Here is a 26,152-nt window from a genome sequence, read left to right on the forward strand (position 1 = left end):
GATACGGTTTGTGGGATCTTTTTGTGACCTTTATCGTGCACTTATTTAATTGTTTATATTATCTTAGAAATCGTCATATACCTACTTCTTTTCTAAACTTTACTTTGGTAAACTCTAAGACATATGCGTTCATTAGAATTGTTCCTTGGGAGGTCTGGAAACCCACTTGAATGGGGAAACATGACTGCCCTCAGTGGAATTCCGGCATCAATGTAGCTTTCCTTGGTTCTAGTCTGCAATCCCAGGCTACTGCTGATTAGTCCATAAGGAAAAAACAGTTGGAAAGTTTGTGTGCACACACAGACAAAAAAAGAAAGAAAAATCTTAATTCTCAGAGGTTAATGCAGATTGTCCTCATGCTAGACAAAAAGTAGGTCTAAAAATTTTAGCGGTTCAGTGGAATTTGACTCACCAGGTTGTATCTCGGGACCGGTGAGGTTCTTTTTTCTGGTGTGAAGTAAATCCTTCGTTCAAGAAATGGCCTACTGGGGAGGGTGGGGAGGAAGGGATATCCTTTGGCCCTACTGTTTAACCCCACCTCCTCGGCCTTGGAGGTTACTCTCTGAACCCCTAAGGCCGGCTCACTCTCCTGGCCTAAACCCTGGAGCTTGTAGAGAGAGAAATTGAAACCGAAGAGGTAACATGGCTGGACTACAGATCTCCTGATTTCCGGCCCAGTGTGCCTGTAGAACACTTCGACCTTCACTGTCTCATTCTGGTCTGTTGGGACTGAACTCAAGCTTGTAGCCTTTGGGCTAATGAGAGCAGTAAACTCCTTGGTGGGCATAGTTGGGCACACCAGCACATTGCCATGTGTGCTGAGTATCTGACAGGAATCACCTCCTTTAGTCTTCAGTTTCATTTGCCTGCCCCATTTCATGTCCAGAGGCTAAGTAACTTGTCTGAGGTCAGTGTGCTTTGCAGTGGACGGGCAAGCATTCTCAAACACAGGTTGCCTGGAGCTCAGAAACCTCACTTTTAATTAGTGACCATCCTGTTTTCTTTTGTCTCATCTTGTCCGTTCACTGTAGTTCAGAGGAGCTGGGTAACCAAGGATTTGGTTACAGTGAGTTAGTGGGTTTTTATTTTTGCTGTTGTTTTGTTTTTTAATTTGGGAAATATTTAGACATTGAACTTCATGGACTCTTTAAGTTACAAGTCAGAAGGTGCCCTTGAGGGGGAAAAAGGATTTCTTTCATCACTGCCAAGGTTGTGCTGAGAATTCTTTTCCTAGTTGAGATTTCTATTTTTCATTCATCAGACAATTCTCTCCTGCCATTTGCAGACTGAGTGTCTTAACCATCTTAAAATGCTTCCAGCTGAGTAATAGAGGACCTCTGCAAAATTCCTTACATTGATGATAAAAACTCCAGCATTATGCCATTTCCTGTCTTACTTGCTGCTTTCTCTCACCTTTCACTCACTAAAACTTCTAATAAAGTGATCAGATTTGACTAATCTCCAGGCATAGAAATGTTTTAATGACACACAGCGGAGGAAAAGGGTATGTTCCCTCAACCCACTCCATCAGCTGAGAAGAGATTGCAAAAGGGAGCCACCGTGTTCTATAGAAAGAAACCTGGGCATAGATTTACTTGATCGGGATTCTTGTTTCAGGTGCCTTAAAATTCTGTGACTTGATCAAGTCACTTAACCTCCTTGTGTCAGGGGCTCGCCCCTGGGGAAAGGATGATCGTGGGACAGTTTGATGGTGTTAAAGAAACAATAGGTAGATTTGATTTTGCACAAAACATGAAAAAGTTCAGTTTTACTTTCAAAAGCAGTAGCCAGTGAGTTCTTTGCCTGTTGGAAATCCAAGTACCAGAAAAAAACACCACTACCACCACCTATGTGATTTCTTCCTTCACCCAGCAGCAATTACCTCATTGGTCTATTCTGAGCCTAAATCCAGAGGCTCTGATCTGAAAATGACAGATCATTTTCCCTCCTCTTGCCAGAGACTGAGAACTCCTGTCCTGCAAGAACTTGCTTCTTGGCTTTCTCTAACACACTGGGGGCTGAAAAGTGACTGACCTACCCTTCATTCCTTTACTGAAAGAGTGATTGAAACTGTCATTCATTCTGTAAATCCTTTCAGGGTGCCTGCTCCAGACAAGGCATGGCATGACTGCTATGGGGGCTGAGAAAGCCCGAGATGCTGCTTTCAGCCCCCCGAACCTTCCTGAATTCTAGCTATCATCTTTAAGCCTGTTGCTTTGGTTTTCCTCCTCTGCCTTCCCTCCCCTAGATTCTGTGCTACCAAGTGTTATAATGAACCAAGTCTCTAGGATGTAGACTCAGCAGGTGCTACCGTTTTGATGGCCCTTTCTCAAGTAGCCAAGACTCAGTGGGAACTACGGTCCAGGCCAGGCTCTCACTCCATTGCTGAGAGCCCAAATGTGCCGGAGTGGGACGCTTTGGAGGAGGAGAGGGGGGCATAGAATTGCTGCCAGTGCCCGGGTGCAATAAGGGCATCGCAACCCCATGAACACTGACACATCAGACTCCAGGGTTAGCTACCCAAAAGACACAGCAGGGAAAAAGGAAGCTTGATGGGCGAGAGCTGCGGCTCCTGGGTCTTCCCACTGAACAAGTGTCAGATTTGATGACGGTGATGAGAACGTGCTTTCTGTCTCCTTCCCGGAGCCTCAGCCCCAGGGCTCCCGTAATCGACTGTGGTGGGTATGAGTTACGAGTTCAGGCAGAAGGAGGCCCAGTGGAGTGACCTGGCACCCCTCCGTGGTGACAAGAAGCCGCCAGGAAGCTGGGAGCCGGGCGCTGCCTGGCCTTCAGGGAGGGCAGGCGGAAGCTCCGTCGGGTGCACTCGCTCATCAGGCCCCGCTCCAGACTTTCATGTGCTCAGACCTGCAAGTTTGGTCAAGTACCACCTTGCTGGAAGCCTCATCAAGTGGTTTCTGAGGTGAAAGAACAGCAGTGAAATTGAGAAAACATTTGGTTTGCCTCAGGCAACTGGATTTAGGTGAGAAAATGCCAGGACCATTCCCGTTGGCCCAGGGATTTTGGACCATATTTTTCCCGGAGGCTGAAAGGCATGCTTTTCCCCCGTCCTGACCAGAGGAGCTGTTTGCTGAATATTTCAGAGGGTGATGATGGTGTTTAAGAGCTGCCGCAATTCCAGTGTTTTTGTTGCAAAACATCCCTGCCCTCCCTGCCAAATGTAAGGTTAGAGTTCAGGGAGAAAAATGGAAAAGAGTGGAAAACCAAGTCGGACACCTTCCCCGAAGGCCCACCTTTCTCATTTCTCTTGACCTTTTGGGGACCCAGCAGGGGGGTCTTCATCCAGACCTCTCCTCATCAGAGATGTCCTACTACTCGCTGACTTAACACATTTTGAGCTCATTTTAGGTTTAAAAATGTCAGGTAGCCTCAAAAGAGCATAGAACACTTGTGCAGAGTTCGTGCATTCACTCCTGAAGTTGTACGTTTATCTTTTGGCAACAGGAGGAAGAGAAGACATTGATTTTTAGCCCAGCCCCGTTTGATTCATATTTCTCAAGCTTACCAACCTAACAAGCAGTAGTTTCTTGATTTCCAGGATTTGAGACCTTGACAATAAAGAGGTGTACAGATGCTGGAAAGATTAAAAGACAGAAGCTACCAAAGTATTGAGAAGACCTCAAATTGAAAAAAGAATAAAATGGATGAAATTAAAACTTCGCATACCCGATTCTGAATTTTTATGTACTCACCCCTCCCCCTCAGGCTTTTTCCACTGTGATCAACTCATAACATTAGGGTCCGTGGAAATTAGAAACAAAAGCTATTGCCATTTATATTTAAATAGCTTAGAGAATAAGACAATGTGTGCAGTGGAGCTGAACTAGTCACTGGAGAAGTGTTTCTCCTCGTATGACTGTAACTTTCACAATCATTGTTCATGAGAATTAAGTGGTACGTTGTATAAAGAAGTAAGATGCTGACACACCTTTGATATTTACCATATCACCCCATGTCCTCTGCTTGGAGAAATAATGAGAATGACCGCCCTTTCCTTTGCCAGCCTTTGCCTCTTTTTATATTAATCTCAGCTGAATTGAACAATTTCTCCACTCTGTACAAAATAATGCTCGTCTTTGTATTCACTTGATATACAACTTGAGGGCATCCAATTTTTGCAAATACAGATCTGGGAATATCTTGAATGATTTATACAGAGAGTTGCAGGATTGGTCAAAGAGAATCAGAATCTATTAAGTGATTAACCCTTTGTTTTAAGGTAAGATTGTCATTTTGGTAGTGATCTAAAACTTCAGCTCTATGAAGGGCAGAATGAGGTGTAATTTTAAATGCTCAATGGATTTTATTAATTATCTTGCCTTGGCTTTCAAATTGCTTAGAGGACAATTATGCAAAAGGTAAATGCATGTAGAATGAAGTCATGCCACTATGTTTTTAATGCTGTGATAATCTTGATCCCAGAGTGAAGCTGGAGGGAATTCTGTGCTGTCCCAATTTAATCCCTGCCTTAAGATTGCATTTAATCAAAAGTGTGAATTTAACTCCAGGTGGCATGCAGGCAGTAGAATTAGTTTTAGGTACTTTAGAATTCCATTTCCTTTTAATACTTTTAAGCAATCAAAATTGTTTTTGAATTTCCTCTCATTGCTTGCACTAATTGTCCTAAAGTTTAAAATAGAAGAACCTGAAACCCAACTTAAAAAATGTAAGATTCTTTGCCATATAAGTATCTAATGAATTTATATCACTGGCTTTTCTTTCTACCACCTCTAGTCCATGGGCTAGGTGCATCTGTGTGCTTGCATACACAAACACACACTTTTCTTCCTCTTCTTTTTTAAATAAAAATTGAATTCTGTTTTTATGCACTGGAAAGCAATTTGGCATGCCTAGGAATAGGGAGTTATTTTTTTCCCAAGAGGACAAATTACACTGGTCTCAAAACACAGATATTTTATATTTGAATCAAATATAATGTGTCATGCCCTCAAGGGATTTTAAGAAAGTTTAGGAAGTGACACATCAATGGGAAAAAGAACCTAAAATCTTCTGAGATTATCTTTTCTGGAAAGGTAAAGCAAAATATATATTGGGTTGGCCAAAAAGTTCATTCAAGTTTTTCCATAACTTTTTGGCCAACCACAATATGTTATTATTGAACATAGGGGAAAAACTATTGCTTGTGGATATTATTACTAGTGCCTAGGATGGGCAGTCTTGAGTTTAGAAGATAAGTGTTCCTTAAGGGAATATGCCCCAGCTTGTTTTTTTCTTATCAGTTTGACACCTTTTCTCATTTGCTTTAAGTTGGTTTCAAACATTTTCTTGCTCTTATATTCCCCATCTGTAACTGCTTTTAAAATCATGCGTCTACTGTGTGCTTTGCTTGTGGACAAGTTGTTGACCATTTAAATATTGGAGATGCTCCTTATTAATCTGGGAGAATGCATCCTTTAGCATTGTGGGATTCGTTGACTTTATTTAACCCTGGGCCCTTGTAGTTTATGAAAGACTGCTAGTTTCTGCCATAATATTCTAGATTCTTGTCCTGTGTCAACCACTACTTCATTCATGTATGTTTATCCATTTTATTTAGATACTGCCTTTTGTTCCTTCTAAGACTTAGATTGGTATTGTGGAAGCAATGATACCATCTCAGAAGATAAAAGTCTGTACAGCAATAGATTTCAAGTTGGGGGTTAAACCAAGAAGAGTTCCATAATACCTTAAAGTAGAATCATTATATGGAAAGAACCATCCTATTCATTGCTAGTAAAGTAAAAACTCTTGTGCTATCCTCTTCCTTTTGCTGAACTGTGAAATACCGTATTACGTTTGATAGAGTTAAGCATATTCCCTTCTTAGGACTCTCTCCTGTTTAAAATTTCCTGCAATTTTTTTAATAGCTAGAAGACCTAAACATACCTAATAGAAAATGTATTAATTCAATGTAAAAATATTATCTATCCCTCTACACCTATTTAATGAGGGCCTATTGTCCAGCATTGCCCTTGATACTAGGAATACTAAAACTTAGTTTCTTTCTTTCAAGAAAGTGGGGAAAAAACATGCAATTCAAAGTATTAAGTCCTATATGAGCCTGAATGCATTTATATAGGACAATATATTTGGAACTTCACAGCAATAATGTTATTTACAGATGAGAATATAGAAAGTTAAGATGTACGTGGTTTGCTCAAGGAGGCCAGGCTAGTGATGGGTGACATTCTATCAAGAACGGAGGCGGCACACTTTCCCAATTCATTATTCTACACTGCCTGTCTGTGACATAGTCTAGCCTAACTCTGTCTGTTTGCTTGTATGAAGAGTACGTGTTAGATACTTTTACATATAGCTCCAGAAATAACCTCCTTGCTTTTTAATATAAACTAATGTAATGTAAAATTGTTTTGCAAAATTTGTTCCAACATGCTATCCTTTTTTTTCATGGAGTTGCAGAGGTGGTAGTTGATATGTCCTAGATAGCTGGATTAACTATATCTTCTGTTTTCTAATACAGTGTTCCACACCTGCTGTTACACTAAATAGCATTTTATGCCCTTTCTTGTTGTTGTTCAGTCGCTAAGTTGTATCTGACTCTTTACTACCCCATGGACTGCAGCATGTCAGACTTCCCTGTCCTTCACTATCTCGCAGAGTTTGCTCAAACTCACGTCCATTGATTCAGTGATGCCATCCAACCATCTCATTCTCTGTTGCCTCTTCTCCTGCTGTCAATCTTTCCCAGCATCAGAATCTTTTCAATGAGTCAGCTTTTCACATCAGGTGGCCAAAGTATTGGAGTTTCAGCATCGGTCCATCAGGTGGCCAAAGTATTGGAGTTTCAGCATCGGTCCTTGCAATGAATATTCAGAGTTAATTTCCTTTAGGATTGACTGGTTTGATCTCCTTGCTGTCCAAAGGACTCTCAAGAGTCTTCTCCAGCACCATAGTTCAAAAGCATCAATTCTTTAGTGCTCAGCCTTCTTTGTGGTCCAACACATCTGTACATGACTATGGAAAAACCATAGCTTTGACTATATGGACCTTTGTTGGCAAAGTCATGTCTCTGCTTTTTAATATGCTGTCTAGATTTGTCATAGCTTTTCTTCCAAGGAGCAAGTGTCTTTTATGTCATTATCCTTTTCTTATGCTTGAATGCTTCATACTTGGTTTCCTTTCTATCCTAGGAGTCATTTTATAATTTCTCCTCTATTTAGATGACATTGAACCTGTGGTTTTTGTATCAGTATAATTGAAAGAACAGTCTGCCTCAAAACTCCTTACTGGACCGGTTTGTAGTGGCTAGCATTGCAAGAGTATTGTCAAGATGGTCTTCTCCCCAAGGCCTCATGTTTTAGAGGGCCTTATGCTTTAGAGGACCTCGTTGAACATTCTTTCAGCTGAGTGTTTGTCCCTATCAGCTGAGGAGTTGTTGGGGTCTGGGAAACATGCCCACCCTGAACCTGTGTCTTCTGCTAGACCATTTTCCCTGGTAAGCTGGAGCCCAGAGTTAGTCGACCAGATGACTAGGAACCAGTTTGCATTCGTGTCAGTCTCTTTCCTTATTCATCCACTGGAGGGCGAAATGCACTCCTGGTATACCCACCTCTAGACCTTGAGGGATTGCCATAGGCATCTGTGGCCTGTGGATAAGCCAAAATAGAGACATATAGTGTTTTAGGACCTTTGCATTAGTTATTCACATCTTCCTTGAGACATTTATATGACTGACTTCTTATTCAGGATTCTGTTAAAATATCACATATTTCAAAGAGACCTTTCTTGACTGTCTTACCTAAAATAGCTCCCTCCTCCATAATCACTCTAGACTACCTTATGTTATTTACTTTTTGGACCATTTAACATTATGAAAATCTATTGCATAATCTTTTATTTATTTACATTATTATGGCCTAACTTCCAGTAGAATGGAACGTGCCTGAAGGCAGGAAATTGGTTATTTTGCTCACTGCCATTCTATAGCATTCAAAACAATGTCTGTCACATAGTAGGTACTCAATATAATATTTTTGGAGTGAATAGATGAATGAAAGAAAAGGCCTTGAATGTGGGGAATAAATTTTACTGCTTTAATTGGATGTAACCATTTTCATTTTCCCCTTTCCCACGTCATTTTACCAGGAATGGGGAGGGGGAAAAAAACAAGACAACAGTTTAGGAAATTAAAAGTGTGCAAGTAAGCGTGGAATAATTTGAGGGAATAAACCTGACTTTAATTGTCTCAAAGTAAGTGATACCATTACAAATATAATGCCAAGAGTTTTTCACAAAACAAAATAAAGCATGATTAAATTAATGAAACATTTAAAAATTTGGGATTTTCTTGGAGAAAGCCAGCTAATTATAGAATTTTAGGATGGTTGAGGTTTTTTACTGTCGCCTGTGCTGTCTTCTTTTACCCTGTTCTAAACATATGTGCCGGAGAAGGCAATAGCACCCCACTCCAGTACTCTTGCCTGGAAAATCCCATGGACGGAGGAGCCTGGTGGGCTGCAGTCCACGGGGTCGCGAAGAGTCGGACACGACTGAGTGACTTCACTTTCACTTTTCACTTTCATGAACTGAAGGAGGAAATGGCAGCCCACTCCAGTGTTCTTGCCTGGAGAATCCCAGGGACGGGGGAGCCTGGTGGGCTGCCATCTATGGGGTCGCACAGAGTCGGACACGACTGAAGCAGCTTAGCAGCAGCAGCAGCAAACGTGTGTGCAATGTTTATTTCACAACTTTCTTCTCAGTTACCTTTCAAAATTGTATGATCCCTCATAGTCCTGACTAGACGATTCTCTAATATAAGCTGCTGATGCCTACAGTCATTAAATAGGATTCAGTGTGCCTATCTCAAGGAAATCAAGTGAAAATTCTCCTGCAGATAAACAGTAATGCTTATTTTGTTCACAAATATAGTTCTTTTAAATAGCAGAATTTGATTATGGTTTTTTCAACAAAAAGAGTGACTCACATCAAATAACAGTGTCAGTACTTAGTAACTCCTTGATTATTTGTTAGTGACTAGATAGAGGAAGAATTTAAAGACTGGAGCATCCTTACCTGAATGCAGACTTTCACTGGATTCTCTGATTCTTCACTAATTAACCCTGATTTCTTGATCAGTATTTTAGAAAACTTTGGGGATATGTTGGCTTCAGATTTGAAGGTTTAGAAGTAGCTTGTCAGTGCTAAATCGTCTCCATCAGTCCCTTATTTCCAAAGGAAAAAAGTGCATAGCCAATATTCCCTTAAGTAGGACTTTTTGTTTTCAAAGTTGGAGGAAAACTGAGGAGAGAAATCCCTTTGTGCTCCGTTTCCCTGTTTTGTCAAAGCTAATAAAAATTGTGAAATATGGAAGCACACATATTTATTTCCTGGCATCTGCTTCATTGAGTCATAAAAGTAGTAATATAATTTACTGTATTCCTTTCTAAATATTCATCTTGCATCTGCACAGAATGACTTAAGGTCATCTGTCCACAGGAGCACCTCCCTCACCTCTGTATTGCATTTAACACGAACTTTTTATTCTCAGTCAAATCAGAGATGGACCACATACACAGATGAACATTTCAAAGCCAGAAGAGAGTACAGAGCGTATTTAGTCTGTCTTCTATTATTAGAGATAAAAGAAGCCCACAAAGATTTTGCAAGGTCACACAGGTGGCTGGTGGCGATTCTGAGATTATAAACTCAGTTCCCCAAGTTCCAACCCATCTTCTCTAATTTACCCACCTTTTCTCAATATTGACTGTGTTATACGTTGAAACCACCTAAGGTACTTTTTATATACTATGTTTATCATTATTGCTTTTAAAATATGTTATAATTTAGGCATTTGTCACATTTGATATTATAGGATTATATAATAGTAACTAACGGAACATGTTAAAGGAAATTTAAAATTGTTTGTATAGATAACATACTTACATAGTTCAAAAGTAACAAGATATTAAAGGGTCAGCAGTAAAAGGTTTCCCTCCTGTTCTTGGATCTCAGCCCAACCACCTAGTTCGACCCCCAACCCCGACCGGCCAAGAAAGCAGCCAGTGTTATCAGAGTTCTCTGTGTATAGCAATGACCTCAGAGAGGTACAAAAATTGTATCTTTTATAGTCTGTGGTACTTTCCTTTTTTTTTTCTCATCTTAGGCTACATCATGGAGACTCTTCTCTGTCAAGACATAAAGCCCATTTCATTATCTTTTATGGTTGCATTGTACTCCGCTACGTTGATGTGTTGTTATTTAGTTAATTAACCTCTATCAGTATATATTCAGGTTGTTTACTACTTCAATTGTTACTAGAAGTGCTTCAGTAAATAGCCTTGCATTTTGACATGTGTTAATAAAAATGGAGGACAGCAGAAATTAATGTAACATTGTAAATGAACTACACTTAAATAAAATATTTTTTAAAATGTAAGGTAAATTTATAAAACTGAATCACGTCTTCTTAAGATTTTTGTAGGTCATGTCCTGTTACTCTCCACAGAATTGGAATAGATTTACATTCCCATCCCCATTATGTGAGGATGACCATTTTACATTCCTCACTGGTTAAAATGTCTTTGGTATTTAGAATGTTTATATCCAAAAGGTGAGATGTGAAAAGCTTTATCTTGGTGTGGGTTTGATTTGCTTTTTTGTATTTATATTCATGAGGTTAGGCATGTTTTTATATGTTAAAGAAACTTGATTTACATTTTCAGCTATTATTGTACTATTCTCTTTACCTGTTTTCCTATTGCTTTTTTCTCTTATTGAATGTAGGACTCTTTATATCTAAGGGAAAGAGCATTTTATCTATGCTTGCTGTCCCTGTAGTTAAGTCACTCAGTCGTGTCCGACTCTTTGAGATCCCATGGACTGAAGCATGCCAGGCTTCCCTGTCCTTCACCATCTCCTGGAGCTTGGTCAAACTCATGCCCATTGAGTCAGTGATCCCATTCCACCATCTCATCCTCTGTCATCCCCTTCTTTGTCTGCCTTCAATCTTTCCTAGCATCAGGATCTTTTCTAAAGAGTCAGCTCTTCCAAACAAGTGGCCAAAGTATTGGAGCTTCAGCTTCAGCGTCAGTCCTTCCAATGAATATTCAGGATTGATTTCCTTTAGGATTGACTGGTTTGATCTCTTACAGTCTCACGAGTCTTCTCCAGCACCACAGTTTAAAGGCATCATTCTTTGATGATCAGCCTTCTTTATGGTCTAACTCTCACATCCATACATGACTACTGAAAAACCATAGCTTTGATTAGATGGACCTTTGTCAGCAAATTAACATCTCTGTTGTTTAATATGCTGTCTAGGTTTGTCACAGCTTTTCTCCCAAGGAGCAAACATCTTTTAATTTCATGGCTGCAGTCACCATCTGCAGTTACTTTGGAGCCCAGAAAGTAAAGTCTGTCGCTGTTTCCACTCTTTCCCCATCTATTTGCCATGAAGTGATGGGACCAGATGCCATGACCTTAGTTTTTTGAATGTGAAGTTTTTCTGGGTTTTTTTTTAATTTGTTTTAATATTTGTTTTCGGCTGTGCTGGGTCTCATTGCTCTAGGTGAAGTGAACAGGGGCTACTCTCTGGTTGTGCTGCGTGGGCTTTTGATTGTGGTGGCTTCTTTGGTGGTGGAGCGCAGGCTGTAGGGCATGGGGGCTTCAGTAGTTGCAGCGCATGGGCTCAGCAGTTGTGGTGCTTGAGCTTGGTTGCTGTTGGCAATTGGGATCTTCTCGAGCAGGAATCAAACCCTCGTCTCCTGCATTGGCAGGTGTAATCTTTACCACTGAGCCACCAGGGAAGCCCAAATGTTGAGTTCCAAGTCACCTTTTTCACTCCTCTTTCACCTTCACCAAGAGGCTCTTTAGTTCCTCTTTGCTATATGTTTCTCTAATTTGTCTTTACCTTGTTTTTGAAGTAATTTTTGTCATGCCATATTTATGCTTTATTTAGTTGAATTTATCAACTTTTCCAAATTAATTTTTTTTATTTGTATTATACATAAACAAACAGCATTCACTCTCAGGTGATTTCTTAAAATCTCCTTAAAAAAAATCTGTGTTTCTTATGGTACTTTCATGGGTTTGTTTGTTTACTTTTAATATGATTCATTTGGAATTTATCCTAATGATTAAGATGTGGGAATGGTTTAAATCTTATTTTTCCCCCAGTTATTTGGTGTTTCAATATCATTTATAAAGTACTCTGTTTTTCCCCATTGATTTATGATAGCAACCTTATGGCATATTCTAGTCTTGCATGTTTTTAGTCAGTTTGTTGACTTTTCCGTCCCATTCAATTGATAAAGATATTTACTGTCGGTATTTATTTCAGTCATTAGCTTTAATATCTAAAGGGAAGATTTCTCCTCACTGTGGGATGCATTTTTAAAGTGGCACTACATATTTTTTCAATTTCAGTTTTATTGAGGCATAATTGACTTTTAAGACTAAGTTTGTACATCATTGTGATTTGATATGTTTGATCTATTGAAAGTATTTCTCCCTTCTAGTTATTAATAATTAACACATCCATCACTGCCCATATTTATCTTTTTTGGTGAGAACATTTAAGTTCTACTCTCTCTTAACAAATTTCTGTTGTACAATATAGTGTTATCAGCAATAGTCACCATATTATTCCTTAGATCCTCAGACCTTATTCATCTTACAACTGAAAGTTTGTATCTTTTACCAGCTTCTCCCTATTTCCCCCATCACCCCCAGCCCCTGGCAGTTACTTTTTCTATATTTTTTATGAGTTTGACTCTTTTTTTTTTAGATTCCACATGTAAGTAATACATGCAGTATTTGTCTTTCTTGTAATACCACCATTGATTTCCTGTTTATATTTTTGATTAGCTATAAAATGGGCTTTGCTGGTGGCACTAGTGGTAAAGAATCCACCTGCCAATGCAGGAGATGCAAGAGACATGGGTTTGATCCCTGGGTCAGCAATATAACGTGGAGTTGGAAATGGTACCCCACTCCAGTATTCTTGCCGGGATAATTCCATGGACAGAGGAGCCAGGAGGGCTACAGTCCAGGGGGGTCGCAGAGTCAGACACGACTGAGCACACACATACTGTCCATACTTAGATAATACAGATTCATAGGATAACATCCTTTTCTCTGCTTGGTGACAGATTTCCTTCCTCATGTATATAGTATCAGAAAGTCAGTAAATTCCAAAATCATGAGATATGAGTTCAGCTGAGACTGTGTAGGTAGGCTTCCCATAATCATCCATTAGCATGCTTCGCTTGACATGTAAAACTAACAAAAGCAAACATGTTTCAACAAAGATCGTGGAGTGGCAAATGTCCACTATTCATGTGGACCATGTCGGGAGTAAGTGCTGAATAGAGGGAGGGAGTGTCCTTAACACCATGTACCATACATGTGGTAAAGCTAATGGAGGCTAGACTGATTTCCGAGTTGACTCATTGGAAAAGACCCTGATGCTGGGAGGGATTGGGGGCAGGAGGAGAAGGGGGCGACAGAGGATGAGATGGCAGGATGGCATCACCGACTCAATGGACATGAGTTTGAGTAAACTCTGGGAGTTGGTGATGGACAGGGAGGCCTGGCAGGCTGTGATTCATGGGGTCGCAATGAGTCGGACATGACTGGGCAACTGAACTGAGACTGATTTCCCAGGACCGAAGTTTTTTTTAACTCTGACTTTAATGTAGATTCATAATATATAGGAAATAGAACATTTAGAAGTTAAACCAGTGAGGGAAAGCACACTGTTTTCCTTTTTCCCTGGGCTGGCCGTAGTTTTATGAAAATAAATTTCTAAGTGGCTTTTCTTTGCATTGGGCTTTGTGTCAAGAGGTGAAACCTGTATAATGCATTACATCTGAGTTTTTTTTTTTTTTAAAGGTCTCAAGGACAGACATATGGATAATGGTTTAAAAATATAAATATGGTCTTTCCAGTCATAGAAATCTTCTGCCCCAAGAGGTGCTTTTCCCGCTTTCCCAAAAATGTAGGGCTCAGGACTCATAAAGCACCAAAGCAAAATACATGGTATTTGACACTAAAAAAAAAAAAAAAAAAAAAAACCCAACTGTGCTTTTCTCAAGTTTTGCAGCCCTATGATCAGGCAGAATGACTTATAGTCAAATGTAGATGCCAACTTGCTGTATTACCTTCTAGCCACTGAGTCCTGTAACTAAGCATTTTTGTTTGGTAAAATTACAGAAGGGATGGTGCTTGGTGAGACATTTTGTTCTATTTTTGTACCTATAGTTCATCTAGGAAAATGACTGTCACTTGCTTTTCTCACATACTTATCCTATTTATCCATTTCTCTGTGTGTGTATACATAAGGAGAAATACATACTTACAGTGTCATTGTAGAGACAGCTATTCACCCCTACCCCGCTGTGGACTTGTCCTGAGCCTGAGTCATTTCAGTATTGGGTCCACACGAGATTTAATGTCTGACTTGTAAATACATAGACATTGGCAGTTTAGAATTTATGGAGGCTCTCTTAGGAAAGACCACCACCAATATAGGGTTAGTTTGAAAACCATTCTGTCCAAACGGATCTCACCAAGTGTTCAAATATGAACTAGTTCAATCTTGTTGGGGTAAATCTTATAGACAGTACTATAAGAATTATAAATATAATTTGCATAGTCAAAATTTTCATGAATGATCTATTTAGTATAGTGATAGATCCTGCATCAGATGTCATTTATGAAGATGACAACATTTTTATGAATAAAAGAACTGTAGAATACTTGCTAAATATTCTTTGGTAAAATTAAGTCCTTCAGAGGCAAAGATTATTCTTAGTCATCTTTGTATTCCCAGCCCAATGTCTGGTATTGAGTAGGCACTTACTGCGTATTGAATGAATAAATGAGTGAGAGAAACTCATTTCTTAGATTGTCTGAAATAGATTAAAATGTTTCCTTGAAATAGACAAATACATGCATGCCCATGCTTGCTGCTCTACTGTAAGAAGGAAGTTGATTTTGTTCTGTGTTTTTAGAAACATGGTCACTTTGGAAATCAGTCTGTTCATTAAAAAAATTATACACATTTTTAATGACACATTAGTTTCAATGTGATTTCTAAACAGCAGTCTCTTGAAATAAACCAAAAACAAAATCCCTTAGCTTGCCTTGGAACTATTGTTCAATAGTTTAAAGGAATAATTTGTAATACCTTTTATTTAGGCTTTCCTAGTGGCTCAGATTGTAAAGAATCTGTCTGCAGTACAGGAGACCCAGGTTCGATCCCTGGGTCAGGAAGATCCCCTGGAGAAGAGAACAGCAATCTACTCCAGTATTCTTGCCTGGAAAAATTCCAGGGACAGAGGAGCCTACCAGGCTATAGCTCAAGGGGTTGCAAAGAATCATACACGACTGAGCAACTAATATAACACGTCTTTTATTTAGTGTATACACATGTGTCTGTGTGTGCATGTGCATGTGTGTAAGTGATGTAGAATGATTCAGTGCCAGAGAGTCACTTGGTCTAGATTAATTTAAAAAATAAGAGAAAACTTTCGTTTTCCAGAATATTATTTTCATTTATTGACTTTGTATTCATAATTTTGCTTAAATAACCTATCAAGTCACTTATATGATGTTGAGCTGTTGATCCTAATCATAAATAGATCTTATATTTACTTGGCAGGCTATGTGATTCTGTTTTCCTTGTTAGTGATATACCTAAGAATTCACTATTTAAATTCATCTTGCATACCAAATTGTTCATTCACTAAGACATGTCTGACCCTTTGCAACACAATGGACTGTAGCCTGCCAGGCTTCTCTTTCCATGGAGTTTTTCAGGCAAGAATGATGGAGTAGGTTACTATTTCCTTCTCCAGGGGATCTTTCCAACCCAGAGATTGAACCCACACCTCCTGTGCCTCCTGCATTAACAAGTGGATTCTTTACCACGGAGCCCCCAGGGAAGCCCTCTGATAATTTGTTGAATAATATTTTCCAATATGAGAATCGTAGAAATTTATTAGTTAAGCTTTTGGCCCTAGTATCCCTGGGTTGGGAAGATCCCCTGGAGGAGGAAATGGCAACCAAGTCTAGTGTTCTTGCCTGGAAAATCCCATGGACAGAGCCTGTTGGGCTACAGTCCATGGGGTCACAAAAGAGTTGGACATGACTTAACGACTAAACAACAACAACAAACCTTGTTTATAGCCATGCATTTTGAGCTTGTTCATTGCTCCTTTAATATTTCTTCTCCTCCAGTAATCTTTGAAACAGGAAGGAGAGGTTTTGAAGTCACTATTGAATGGTATGGGTATAGAATCACAGTAGTGGACAACAGCATCTCCGGCGCTCTGTTTTTAATCCCTTTATGGAGAATACAGATAAATGATGGAAGGAAGCATTTTAGAATAGTATGACTAAATTAGCTATGGAAAGAAGAAATCAACAAAAGAGAATTTAGGAACAAATTGTAGAATGCCACCTGGGCTGATATTACATTTGAGATGCTCTGTTCAAAATGAAACATGCTTATTTTTATGTTGCCATAATGATTTCCTGTTTTTAAAAATACCCCCATTCATACCCATATCATTTAGGTTACAAATCTGTATCAAACTCAGAAGTTCCCTCATGTTTAAACATAAGTTGAGGCTAAATGTTAAGACGTTCTCAAATGTAGAGGTTTTGAATTTTGGAGCTGGCAGAGAACCTATGGCTCAGGAAATTGAATGACTATTCCCATTTTATGCCAGAAAGAGGTCTAGTAGGGCTTTGATTTTCTGATTACCCAAATAGTGCTTTTCCCACCACTCTGTTGTGGATAGCCATTTTAAAAAAAATTTGTGATCCTAGAGCATTTGATCCCTGGATAGTTTGATGTGTAATCCTAGAACATTGAAAATTTTTATCTAAAATTTGGCCTGTGGGCCAAATCCAGCCTCCCATGTGTTTTTTATTCAATGTTTTATTGGAACATCAGTTCAGTTCAGTTGCTCAGTCATGTCCGACTCTTTGCAACCCCAAGAACCGCAGCACGCCAAGCCTCCCTGTCCATCACTGACTCCCAGAGTCCACCCAAACCCATGTCCACTGAGTCGGTGAGGCCATCCAACCATCTCATCCTCTGTCATCCTCTTCTCCTCCTGCCCTCAATCTTTCCCAGCATCAGGGTCTTTTCAAATGAGTCAGGTCTTCACATCAGGTGGTCAAAATAATGGAGTTTCAGCTTCAACATCAGTCCTTCCAATGAACACCCAGGACTGATCTCCTTTAGGATGAACTGGTTGGATCTCCTTGCAGTCTAAGGGACTCTCAAGAATCTTTTCCAACACCACAGTTCAGAAGCATCAATTCTTCTGTGCTCAGTTTTCTTTATAGCCCAACTCTCACATCCACACATTGCCACTGGAAAAACCATAGCCTTGACGAGACAGACCTTTGTTGACAAAGTAATGTCTCTGCTTTTTAATATGCTCTCTAGGTTGGTCATAACTTTCCTTCCAAGGAGTAAGCGTCTTTTAACATAGTTACGCCTATTTATTTATTTACTGTCTATGGTGCTACAATGGCAGAATGTGTAGTTATAGCAGAGATTGTATGACCTGCAGAGCTGAAGATATTTATTATCTGGATCTTCATAGAAGTTTGCCAGCCCTTAGTATAAGGTCAGGATGAGTAAATTAGTTTTTAAAACCATAACACTATCTATTTAAAATAAATTGGGAGTTAAATGTGCTTTCTGAAAAAGCTTTAAGGGGTTGGCACATTGTTGAGAAATATGAATGATCTTTCATAAAAGAATGCAAAACCTACCTGCCTTAAAAATAGAACCAGGGTTTCTAGGGACTCTTGAAGCTCCTGGACTTAGATTCTAGTCTCCAGGATGAAACCTGTGACTGACACAGGATGGGAACTGTCTCAGACTGTCATTGATGTTGTGCTAACCTGGATGGAACTTGAACACTCACCAAATGTCCTTCTTGGCAGGTGGAGTGGATCCAACAGCAAGTGGTAAAAAAACGGACCAAGAGGGATTATGACTTCAGCCGCACCCAGTCCACTTACTTCAATGATCCCAAGTGGCCAAGCATGTGGTATATGGTGAGTTCGGCTGGCCAGGGCCTGTGGCATCCTGTTTGTGTTGCTCAGCGATGTTGGGACCAGGAAGACAGAGAAACAGTGAGCAGGGACTTTTTCCTGTTTCAGGACCCACCATTGGAGGTGGGTTAATGGCCCGTGCTATTTTCTGGATCTTTTTTGAAGTTAACTCTCTGGTTCTAAGGAGAAAGAGGGAAACTCTGATCCTGAAGGTGTTTCTATTTGAGATCTTTCTCTGTGTAGTAGCTTTGTAAGTTTGGGTCAGAAGATGGGAAAATAATATAAAGGGCACACACCCTGAGACTTAGCAATAGTTGTGTTCACCTGTGGTACACATCAACTCTACCCTGAAACCAGTCTGGTTAATGGATACTGGCTCTTGGAAATCACTGAAATGACTCTGCTGGTAGGTAACAGATTCCTAACTTGAGTTACCTAAATGTACCTTCTCACTTTGGGTAACAATTTTTTAAAAACTAGACTAGGAAAAAATAGTTGAAAAGTGTTTGACTTGTAGCTAATTCAGTGGTTCAAGCCCACTTCAGTATCCTTGTCTGAAAAATCCCATGGACAGAGGAATCTACCTGTTGGATTACAGTCCAAAGGGTCGCAAAGAATCGTATGTGACTGAGCATGCACACTGTGGTTCAAGCAAAAACTTTCCGCAAGGGAAACTTAATGTGTTGGGAAGAATGATCTAGAAATTCACTTGATGTTGCCTCCTTTGAAAGTTTACTTTTCTAGCTTTAGGGTTTTATGTTTGTGATCCCTGAAAAATTGACTAGAATGTAATACTTTATCATGAAATTTATATGTTATCAATTTGCTCTATAATCTGCAAGAAGACCTTCACTTTTCTTTTTTTAAATTTTTTGGAAAATCTTTGTTGTAAATTATTGCCAGAATTATTTCCCCCCCGTCTACCTTGTTTTTTGCAGTCCCTAACCCTGCTTTGCTATACATCCACTGCATTCCAAATACATGTCTCATGCTTTTCTGCCTCCTTGCATTTCATTCCTTCTTCCCAGGGTGGCCTTCTGTCCTGTCCTGCCTCCTCAGGTCAGAATTCTCCATCCCTCAGAGCCCACACCTGAGGCTGACTGTTTCATGTCTCCCATATCCTCGTCCATCACTGTCTCTCCTTCCTCTGCTCTCCTGGGCCCGTTGTCTCTGCCACTCCTGACATCCTTCCCTTGGCACTTTGTTTTATAGTTTTTATTGTATTTTTAAATCTCCTCTGTTATTTGTGTGTGGGGGTCACTTATATCCTCCCATCTAGAATGTCGCATAGCACCTAGCCACACTAGGAATCTGTTCATTTGGAGATGGGTGAATGTGGCTGGTGCTTCTCCCAGTCTCCCTCCTCTTAGTCTTCCAGAAGTGAAAAGTTGTGGAAAGATGTTGGACCCCAACCAGTTTTACACAGAAAACTCTTTCATGCATAAGGGGAAATAAAGGCGCCCTAAAGCTAAGTTCAAAGGGAGATGAGACTCAAAGCAGCATTTGAGTAGAAATCAGAGAGAACCCTGATGCTGGGAAAGGCTGAAGGCAAAAGGAGAAGGGGGGTGGCAGAAGATGAGATGGTTAGATAGTGTTACCGACTCAGTAGACGTGAGTTTGAGCAAACTTTGGGAGGTAGTAGAGGACAGGGGAGCCTGGCGTGCTACAATCCACGGGGTCGCAAAGAGTCAGACATGACTTAGTGACTGAACAACAACAATGAGGGGACAGTGAGACACTTGCTAGCTTATTAGCTCCAAGACCAAGAAAGAATGAACCACAAGGGAAGGCATTAGAGGGAGTGTTAGCAGGAGCTCAGGAGCACTTGTCTATGCCGACAAGATGATAAGGATGTAATAGGATTAAGAAGTAGAATGGAAGCAACATCCCCTTACACCTCTCTTCTTAAGGTCCAGGGGCAGTGAGACCCTCTTTGACTTGCATTTCTTTTTTGCAAGAAAGAACCACATTGCTACCTGCACATGTCCCTCTGGACAGTGCAAATGGACAGCAGCTCTCCCCGGCCCTCTCATCACTCCAGCAGGGCAGGTTGGGGTGTTGCAGGAGCCATGGTCAAGGTGACTCCAAAGACTTCAGTGTGTATAGGGGAAGCTCTCCTTACACCCAAGAACCTCTGCCATTTCTTCAGAAATTCTCTTTTTGATGTGAGGAAAGGTTAAGAGGGAAGAGCTTTTGTTTGGCTCTTTAAAATACTGGATGTTTTTCAACACATACTTGATTGTAATAATTCAAATAGATCACGTTCATTGAGCACTTACCACATGCCAGGCATGGTGCTTACACTTTATTCTAATATTTTTCTAGTGTAGTTTAAACAGAGATGTGTGTTTAATATTGGCCCTGTGTTATAAGAGTTAGGAATCCAAGGCTCATAAAATTTAGATCAGTTACCTAAGATCATCCAACCTGAAAGTGATGAAACAGAGATGCCAAGCCAGGCAGGTTGACGGGAGTCCATAGGATGAACATGGCATCCTATCCCCACCCTTCTACTGTTCACAAACAACTGTAGGTAAGATGCTACTCCAGCCCTCCAGGAGCTTCTAATCTGTCCATGGAGAAATGACTGAAGTTCAAGGAAGAATCATGGGTGCCATGTAGGATGGGCAAAAGTGTCTTGGGAGCAGCCAAAGCACTTGAAAGCTTCCTATTAAATACATACTTTTTCCTTAATGAAAGCAATGAGAAATCGGTTACACACCTATGTTTATGTCAGTAGTAGTGACAGAATTGGAGTCAGAACTTCAAGTCTGCAAACATGGATTCAGTTCCCCATTACTTCGCTGATATACCCATGATTGAATCACTTAAACCCTTGTCAACTAGAAAATAAGAATATTTATCTCTTAGATAAGAGTTAGTGACTGCTGCGTAACAAATCACAGAACTTAGTTTTTAAGACAGAGATCTCCTGAGATCTGTGGGTCAGGCATGCAGAGAGGGCCCGGTGCAGATGACTCCTCTGTTCAGTGATGTCTGAGGCTTCAGTTGGAAGACTCAAAGTTGTGGCTGGAGTTGGAGGATCCACTGACAAGGTCATGTGGCTGGTTCTTCTCCACCTGGGCCTCACTGGAGGACTGCTTCAGTGGCCCCTTGACATGGCTCTGTCCTCCCCCAGGGCAAATGATTTAAGAGGTCATGTCAGAGGTGGTGATGTCTTTTATGATCTAATCTTAGAAGTCACTTCTGTAATTTTCTGTTGACCACATGTGTGAACTCTAATTCAGTGTATGAGGGGACTCCATAAGGGTATGTGTACTAGGAGGCGAGAATGGTTAGGAAGCTGGTTACCATAATTAAATGAAATACTACATGGGAAGCCTTTAGCACAGTGCCTGGCAGTGGAAAACTCTTTAAAATAAAATTATAATTGTTGTTGTTTTTCTTTTGAATTACAGTACATGCTATCTTATTTTTATCTGCTTTCATTGCTACTAGTTGGAGAAGGAAATGGCAACCCACTCCAGGATTCTTGCCTGGAGAATCCCAGGGACGGCGGAGCCTGCTGGGCTGCTGTCCATAGGGTGGCACAGAGCCGGACACAACTGAAGCGACTTAGCATGCATGCATGCATTGGAGAAGGGAATGGCAACCCACTCCAGTGTTCTTGCCTGGAGAATCCCAGGGATGGCGGAGCCTGGTGGGCTGCCATCTATGGGGTCACACGGAGTCGGACACGACTGACGCGACTTAGCAGCAGCGGCAGCTGAAGAAGGGTATGATCATCTGCGCCGCGGACATCCTTCAGAGCACTCAGTGACATGTCATCGACACTGCTGAGATTCAGTACTGGCTTCCTTCTTCCCTTTTTCTGAGCACAGGGCCCTGCTGCAGCGTTTTTTGAGGGTCACTTGGCGAACTTCCATAGGGTTCTGCCTTCAGCTCGTTAGCCTCGGCCTGGTCCTGTCAGTCTGTATTTATAGGAGAACAGAGATTAAAGAATGGCATGAAGTGTGCCTGAGTGTCTCTTTTAATTAATTTAAAAGCCTTGCCCCTGTCGCTCCTCCCCTTGGAAACTGGTTTGTGAAACCACTATGTCCAGCCTTGAGGCCCTGGGCAGTGTATTCAGGGAAGGGTGCATTTACACGAGTTTGTTATGGAGACAATGGCGGGCTAATTACTCCTCTGACCTGAAACTCTGTGCTCGGGCTTCCAGGAGCTGGCAGGCTCCAGTCCTAGAAACAGAACTCGCTTCTCATTGTATCGACAGACTCCAGCGTCTCCTCTTTGTGAGCCTGGTGGCAAGTGCTGAGGATTTAGGAAAACATGATCTGTACTTCGAAGATCAGTAAAGCAGAAGAGGAATATGTAAGTGCCAATGGGTTTGATGGATCAACAATTCTGCCCTGAAAGTGTCTCTGGGATCATGTGCACACACCCAGCTCCATGGGCTTTAGGTTCCAATTTTTCGTTATAGATTTGCTTCTTCTGTTAAAATGTCCCAAGTAGTAATGGATGCCCAAGCTTGGGTCCCCCTATAAGAGATTGTTATTTTTGGTAGCAACAAGATTTCATAAGAATCCCCTGGTAAGTCTAGCAGGCAGCCAGGAATCCTGAGTTATTTATTCACTGCTCACATCTGTGATAAATGCTCAATGAATGCTAATGAAATAAATAGATGAGAAAACTAGATATCAATGGTCATCTTCATAGTTTAGAAAATAATTATCTGTGTCAAACATTTTGGCAAACTTTCATGTGTATTATCTTATTGCCAGTATTCCAGTGAGTTGGGACCTATTATTGCCTTCATTTTAGGGCTTCCCAGGTGGCGCAAGAGGTGGAGAACCTGCCTGCCAATGCAGGTGATGCAAGAGATGTGGGTTTGATCCCTGGGTCAGGAAGATCCTCTGGAGGCGGGCATGAAAACCTACTCCAGTATTCTTGGCTGGAGAATTCCATGAACAGAGGAGCCTGGCAGGCTACAGTCCACAGGGTGGCATAGAGTCAGACATAACTGAAGTGACTTAGCACACACACATGCATTGTCTTCATTTTACACTGAAGAAATTACAGAAGAGACAAGTAACTCGTCCAGAGTCACACTGTTTACCAGTCGGCAGATGCTGTTATTCAAACCCAGTCACTCTGACTCCAGAGGCTAGACTTCCAACTGTTGCGTCACTGGACTTCATACTAATGGCATCACAAATCACCTGGAAGGATTACTGCCCACCCCTCTCATGCCCCCCAGTGGAAATTTAGGGATTTGCATTGCTAACAAGCTAGTGCAGGTGATGGAATTTCAGTTGAGCTATAAAGCAGAGATATTACTTTGTCAACAAAGGTCTGTCTAGTCAAGGCTATGGTTTTTCCAGTAGTCATATATGGATGTGGCAGTTGGACTATAAAGAAAGCTGAGTGCTGAAAAATTGATGCTTTTGAACTGTGGTGTTGGAGAAGACTCTTGAGAGTCCCTTGGACTGCAAGGAGATCCAACCAGTCCATCCTAAAGGAGATCAGTCCTGGGCATTCATTGGAAGGACTGATGTTAAAGCTGAAACTCCAGTACTTTGGCCACCTGATGCAAAGAGCTGACTCATTTGAAAAGACCTTGATGCTGGGGAAGATTGAGGGTAGGAGGAGAAGGGGGATGACAGAGGATGAGATGACTGGATGGCATCACTGACTCAATGGACATGGGTTTGGATAGACACCAGCAGTTGGTGATGGATAGGGAGGCCTGGCTTACTGTGTGGTTCATGGGGTCTCAAAGAGTCGGACACGAGTGAGCAACTGAACTGAACTGAAATCCTAAAAGATGATGCTATGAAAGTGCTGCACTCAATATGCCAGCAAATTTGGAAAACTCAGCAATGACCACAGGACTGGAAAATGTCAGTTTTCATTCCAATCCCAAAGAAAGGCAATGCCAAAGAATGTTTAAACTACTGCACAATTGCACTCATCTCACACACTAGCAAAGTAACTCTCAAAACTCTCCAAGCCAGACTTCAAAGTACATGAACTATGAATTTCCAGATGTTCAAGCTGGATTTAGAAAAGCCAGAGGAACCAGAGATCAAATTGCCAACATCCGCTGGATCATTGAAAAAGTAAGAGAGTTCCAGAAAAACATCAAACTCAGCTCTATTGACTATGCCAAAGCCTTTGACTGTGTGAGTCACAACAAACTGTGGAAAATTCTTCAAGAGATGGGAATACCAGACTACCTTACCTGCCTCCTGAGAAATCTGTATGCAGGTCAAGAAGCAACAGTTAGAACTGGATGGAGCAACAGACTTGTTCCAAATTGGGAAAGGAGTACATCAAGGCTGTATATTGTCACCCTGCCTCTTTAACTCATTTGCAGAGTACATCATGCAAAATGCCAAGCTGGGTGAAGCACAAGCTGGAATCAAAATTGCTGGGAGAAATATCAATAACCTCAGATATGCAGATGACACCACCCTTGTGGCAGAAAGCAAAGAAGAACTAAAGTGCCTCTTGATGAAAGTGAAAGAAAGTGAAAAAGTTGACTTAAAACTGAACATTCAGAAAACTAAGATCATGACATCCAGTCCCATCGTTTCATGGCAAATAGATGGGGAAACAGTGAGAGACTTTGTTTTCTTGGGCTCCAAAATCACTGCAGATGGTAATTGCAGCCATGAAATTAAAATACACTTGCTCCTTGGAAGAAATGCTATGACCAACCTAGACAGTGTATTAAAAAGCAGAGACATTACTTTACCAACAAAGGTCCATCTAGTCAAAGCTATGGTTTTTCCAGTAGTCATGTATGGATGTGAGAGTTGGGCTATAAAGAAAGCTGAGCACCAAAGAATTGATGCTTTTGAACTGTGATGTTGGAGAAGACTCTTGAGAGTCCCTTGGACTGCAAGGAGATCCAACTAGTCAATCCTAAAGGAAATCAGCCCTGAATGTTCATTGAGGAACTGATGCTGAAGCTGAAACTCCAATACCTTGGCCACCTGATGCAAATAACTGACTCATTGGAAAAGACCCTGATATTGGGAAAGATTGAAGGCAGGAGGTAAAGGGGACAACAGAGGACAAGATAGTTGGATGGTATCACTGACTCAATGGACATGAGTTTGAGTAGTGAGTTGGAGTTGGTGACGGACAGGGAAGCCTGGCATGCTGCAGTCCATAGGGTCGCAAAGAGTTGGACACAGCTGAGCAACTGAACTGAACAAGTTCCCAATTGATGCTGATGTTATTTGACTCTCAGGACCACTTAGAGATCTCCTTGCTCTAGCATATTTTCACCACGGGGTTTATGTGAACACAACTGGCCTCCACCTCCCCATTATCAGTTGGAGGAAGAAGAGCTTTCAAAAAACTTAGAGGCACTTTAAAGTGCCCTTAGTCAATGTAGCTTGTTTCTCTTGATCTTACACATTTTTCTTACTGACAAAATTTCCTATCTGGGGAGCCGACAGCTTTAATATAAAAAGATATTTTCACTTTACTGGCACTGACTGAAAAGTGCCCTTGCCTAAAACAGTCTTTCAAGATGTTCCACAGAGAAACGGTATCTGATGGGAAAGATTGTGAAAATCTGGCCAAGTCTTCATGAACTTGGTGTAATAGAAATGTTTTTAACGTACAGAGCTGGTATAATGGGCCATTTTGATCCCCTGAAGAAAATTCACTTTGATTCTAGAAAGAGCATGGCTAAGTACGATGCCCCTTCAAGGATCTGGGAATGCCAATTGAGCAAATTCAGGGAGTTAAATATTTTTTATTACAAAATATTTAAGACATACAGCAATTTGAAAGAGAACCATAAATGCCAGTCCACCCACTCCCAATCTAAAGAACAGAATGTTATCTATGCAGTTGAAGCCCCTTGTGACATGTCTTATAGTGTCTGTTGATCCCTTACAGAGTTATGGCAGATGCTGCATTTGAAATACATGAGGAGACGGGAATTCTCCTTTGTTGGCAGGATGGTTCTCTTTATGGGAGGGATTATTCAATTTATAGTAGATTTTATATTTTCTGAAATCATCCTAAAACATTTATACATGAAATTTGTACTCAGGCTATTGACAACGAGTCCCAAGAAGGCAACTTGGAAGTGAAACTTGGAGGAAGCTGTAAGTTT

At 40.8% G+C, this 26,152-nt stretch overlaps 1 protein-coding gene across 3 annotated transcripts in view; it reads left to right on the forward strand.

The window, feature by feature from the left end:
- PCSK5 (proprotein convertase subtilisin/kexin type 5) overlaps positions 1–26,152 on the forward strand; it is a 495,662-nt gene that overhangs the window by 73,509 nt on the left and 396,001 nt on the right. For all 3 annotated transcript variants that reach the window (XM_043891233.1, XM_043891234.1, XM_043891235.1), the window contains exon 3: positions 17,947–18,060. In XM_043891233.1, the coding sequence (XP_043747168.1) occupies positions 17,947–18,060 (114 nt within the window). The remainder of the gene's footprint in view (positions 1–17,946; positions 18,061–26,152) is intronic.

This window comes from Cervus elaphus, chromosome 29 (genome assembly GCF_910594005.1).
Source record: "Cervus elaphus chromosome 29, mCerEla1.1, whole genome shotgun sequence".
NCBI classification, from domain to species: Eukaryota; Metazoa; Chordata; class Mammalia; order Artiodactyla; family Cervidae; genus Cervus; species Cervus elaphus.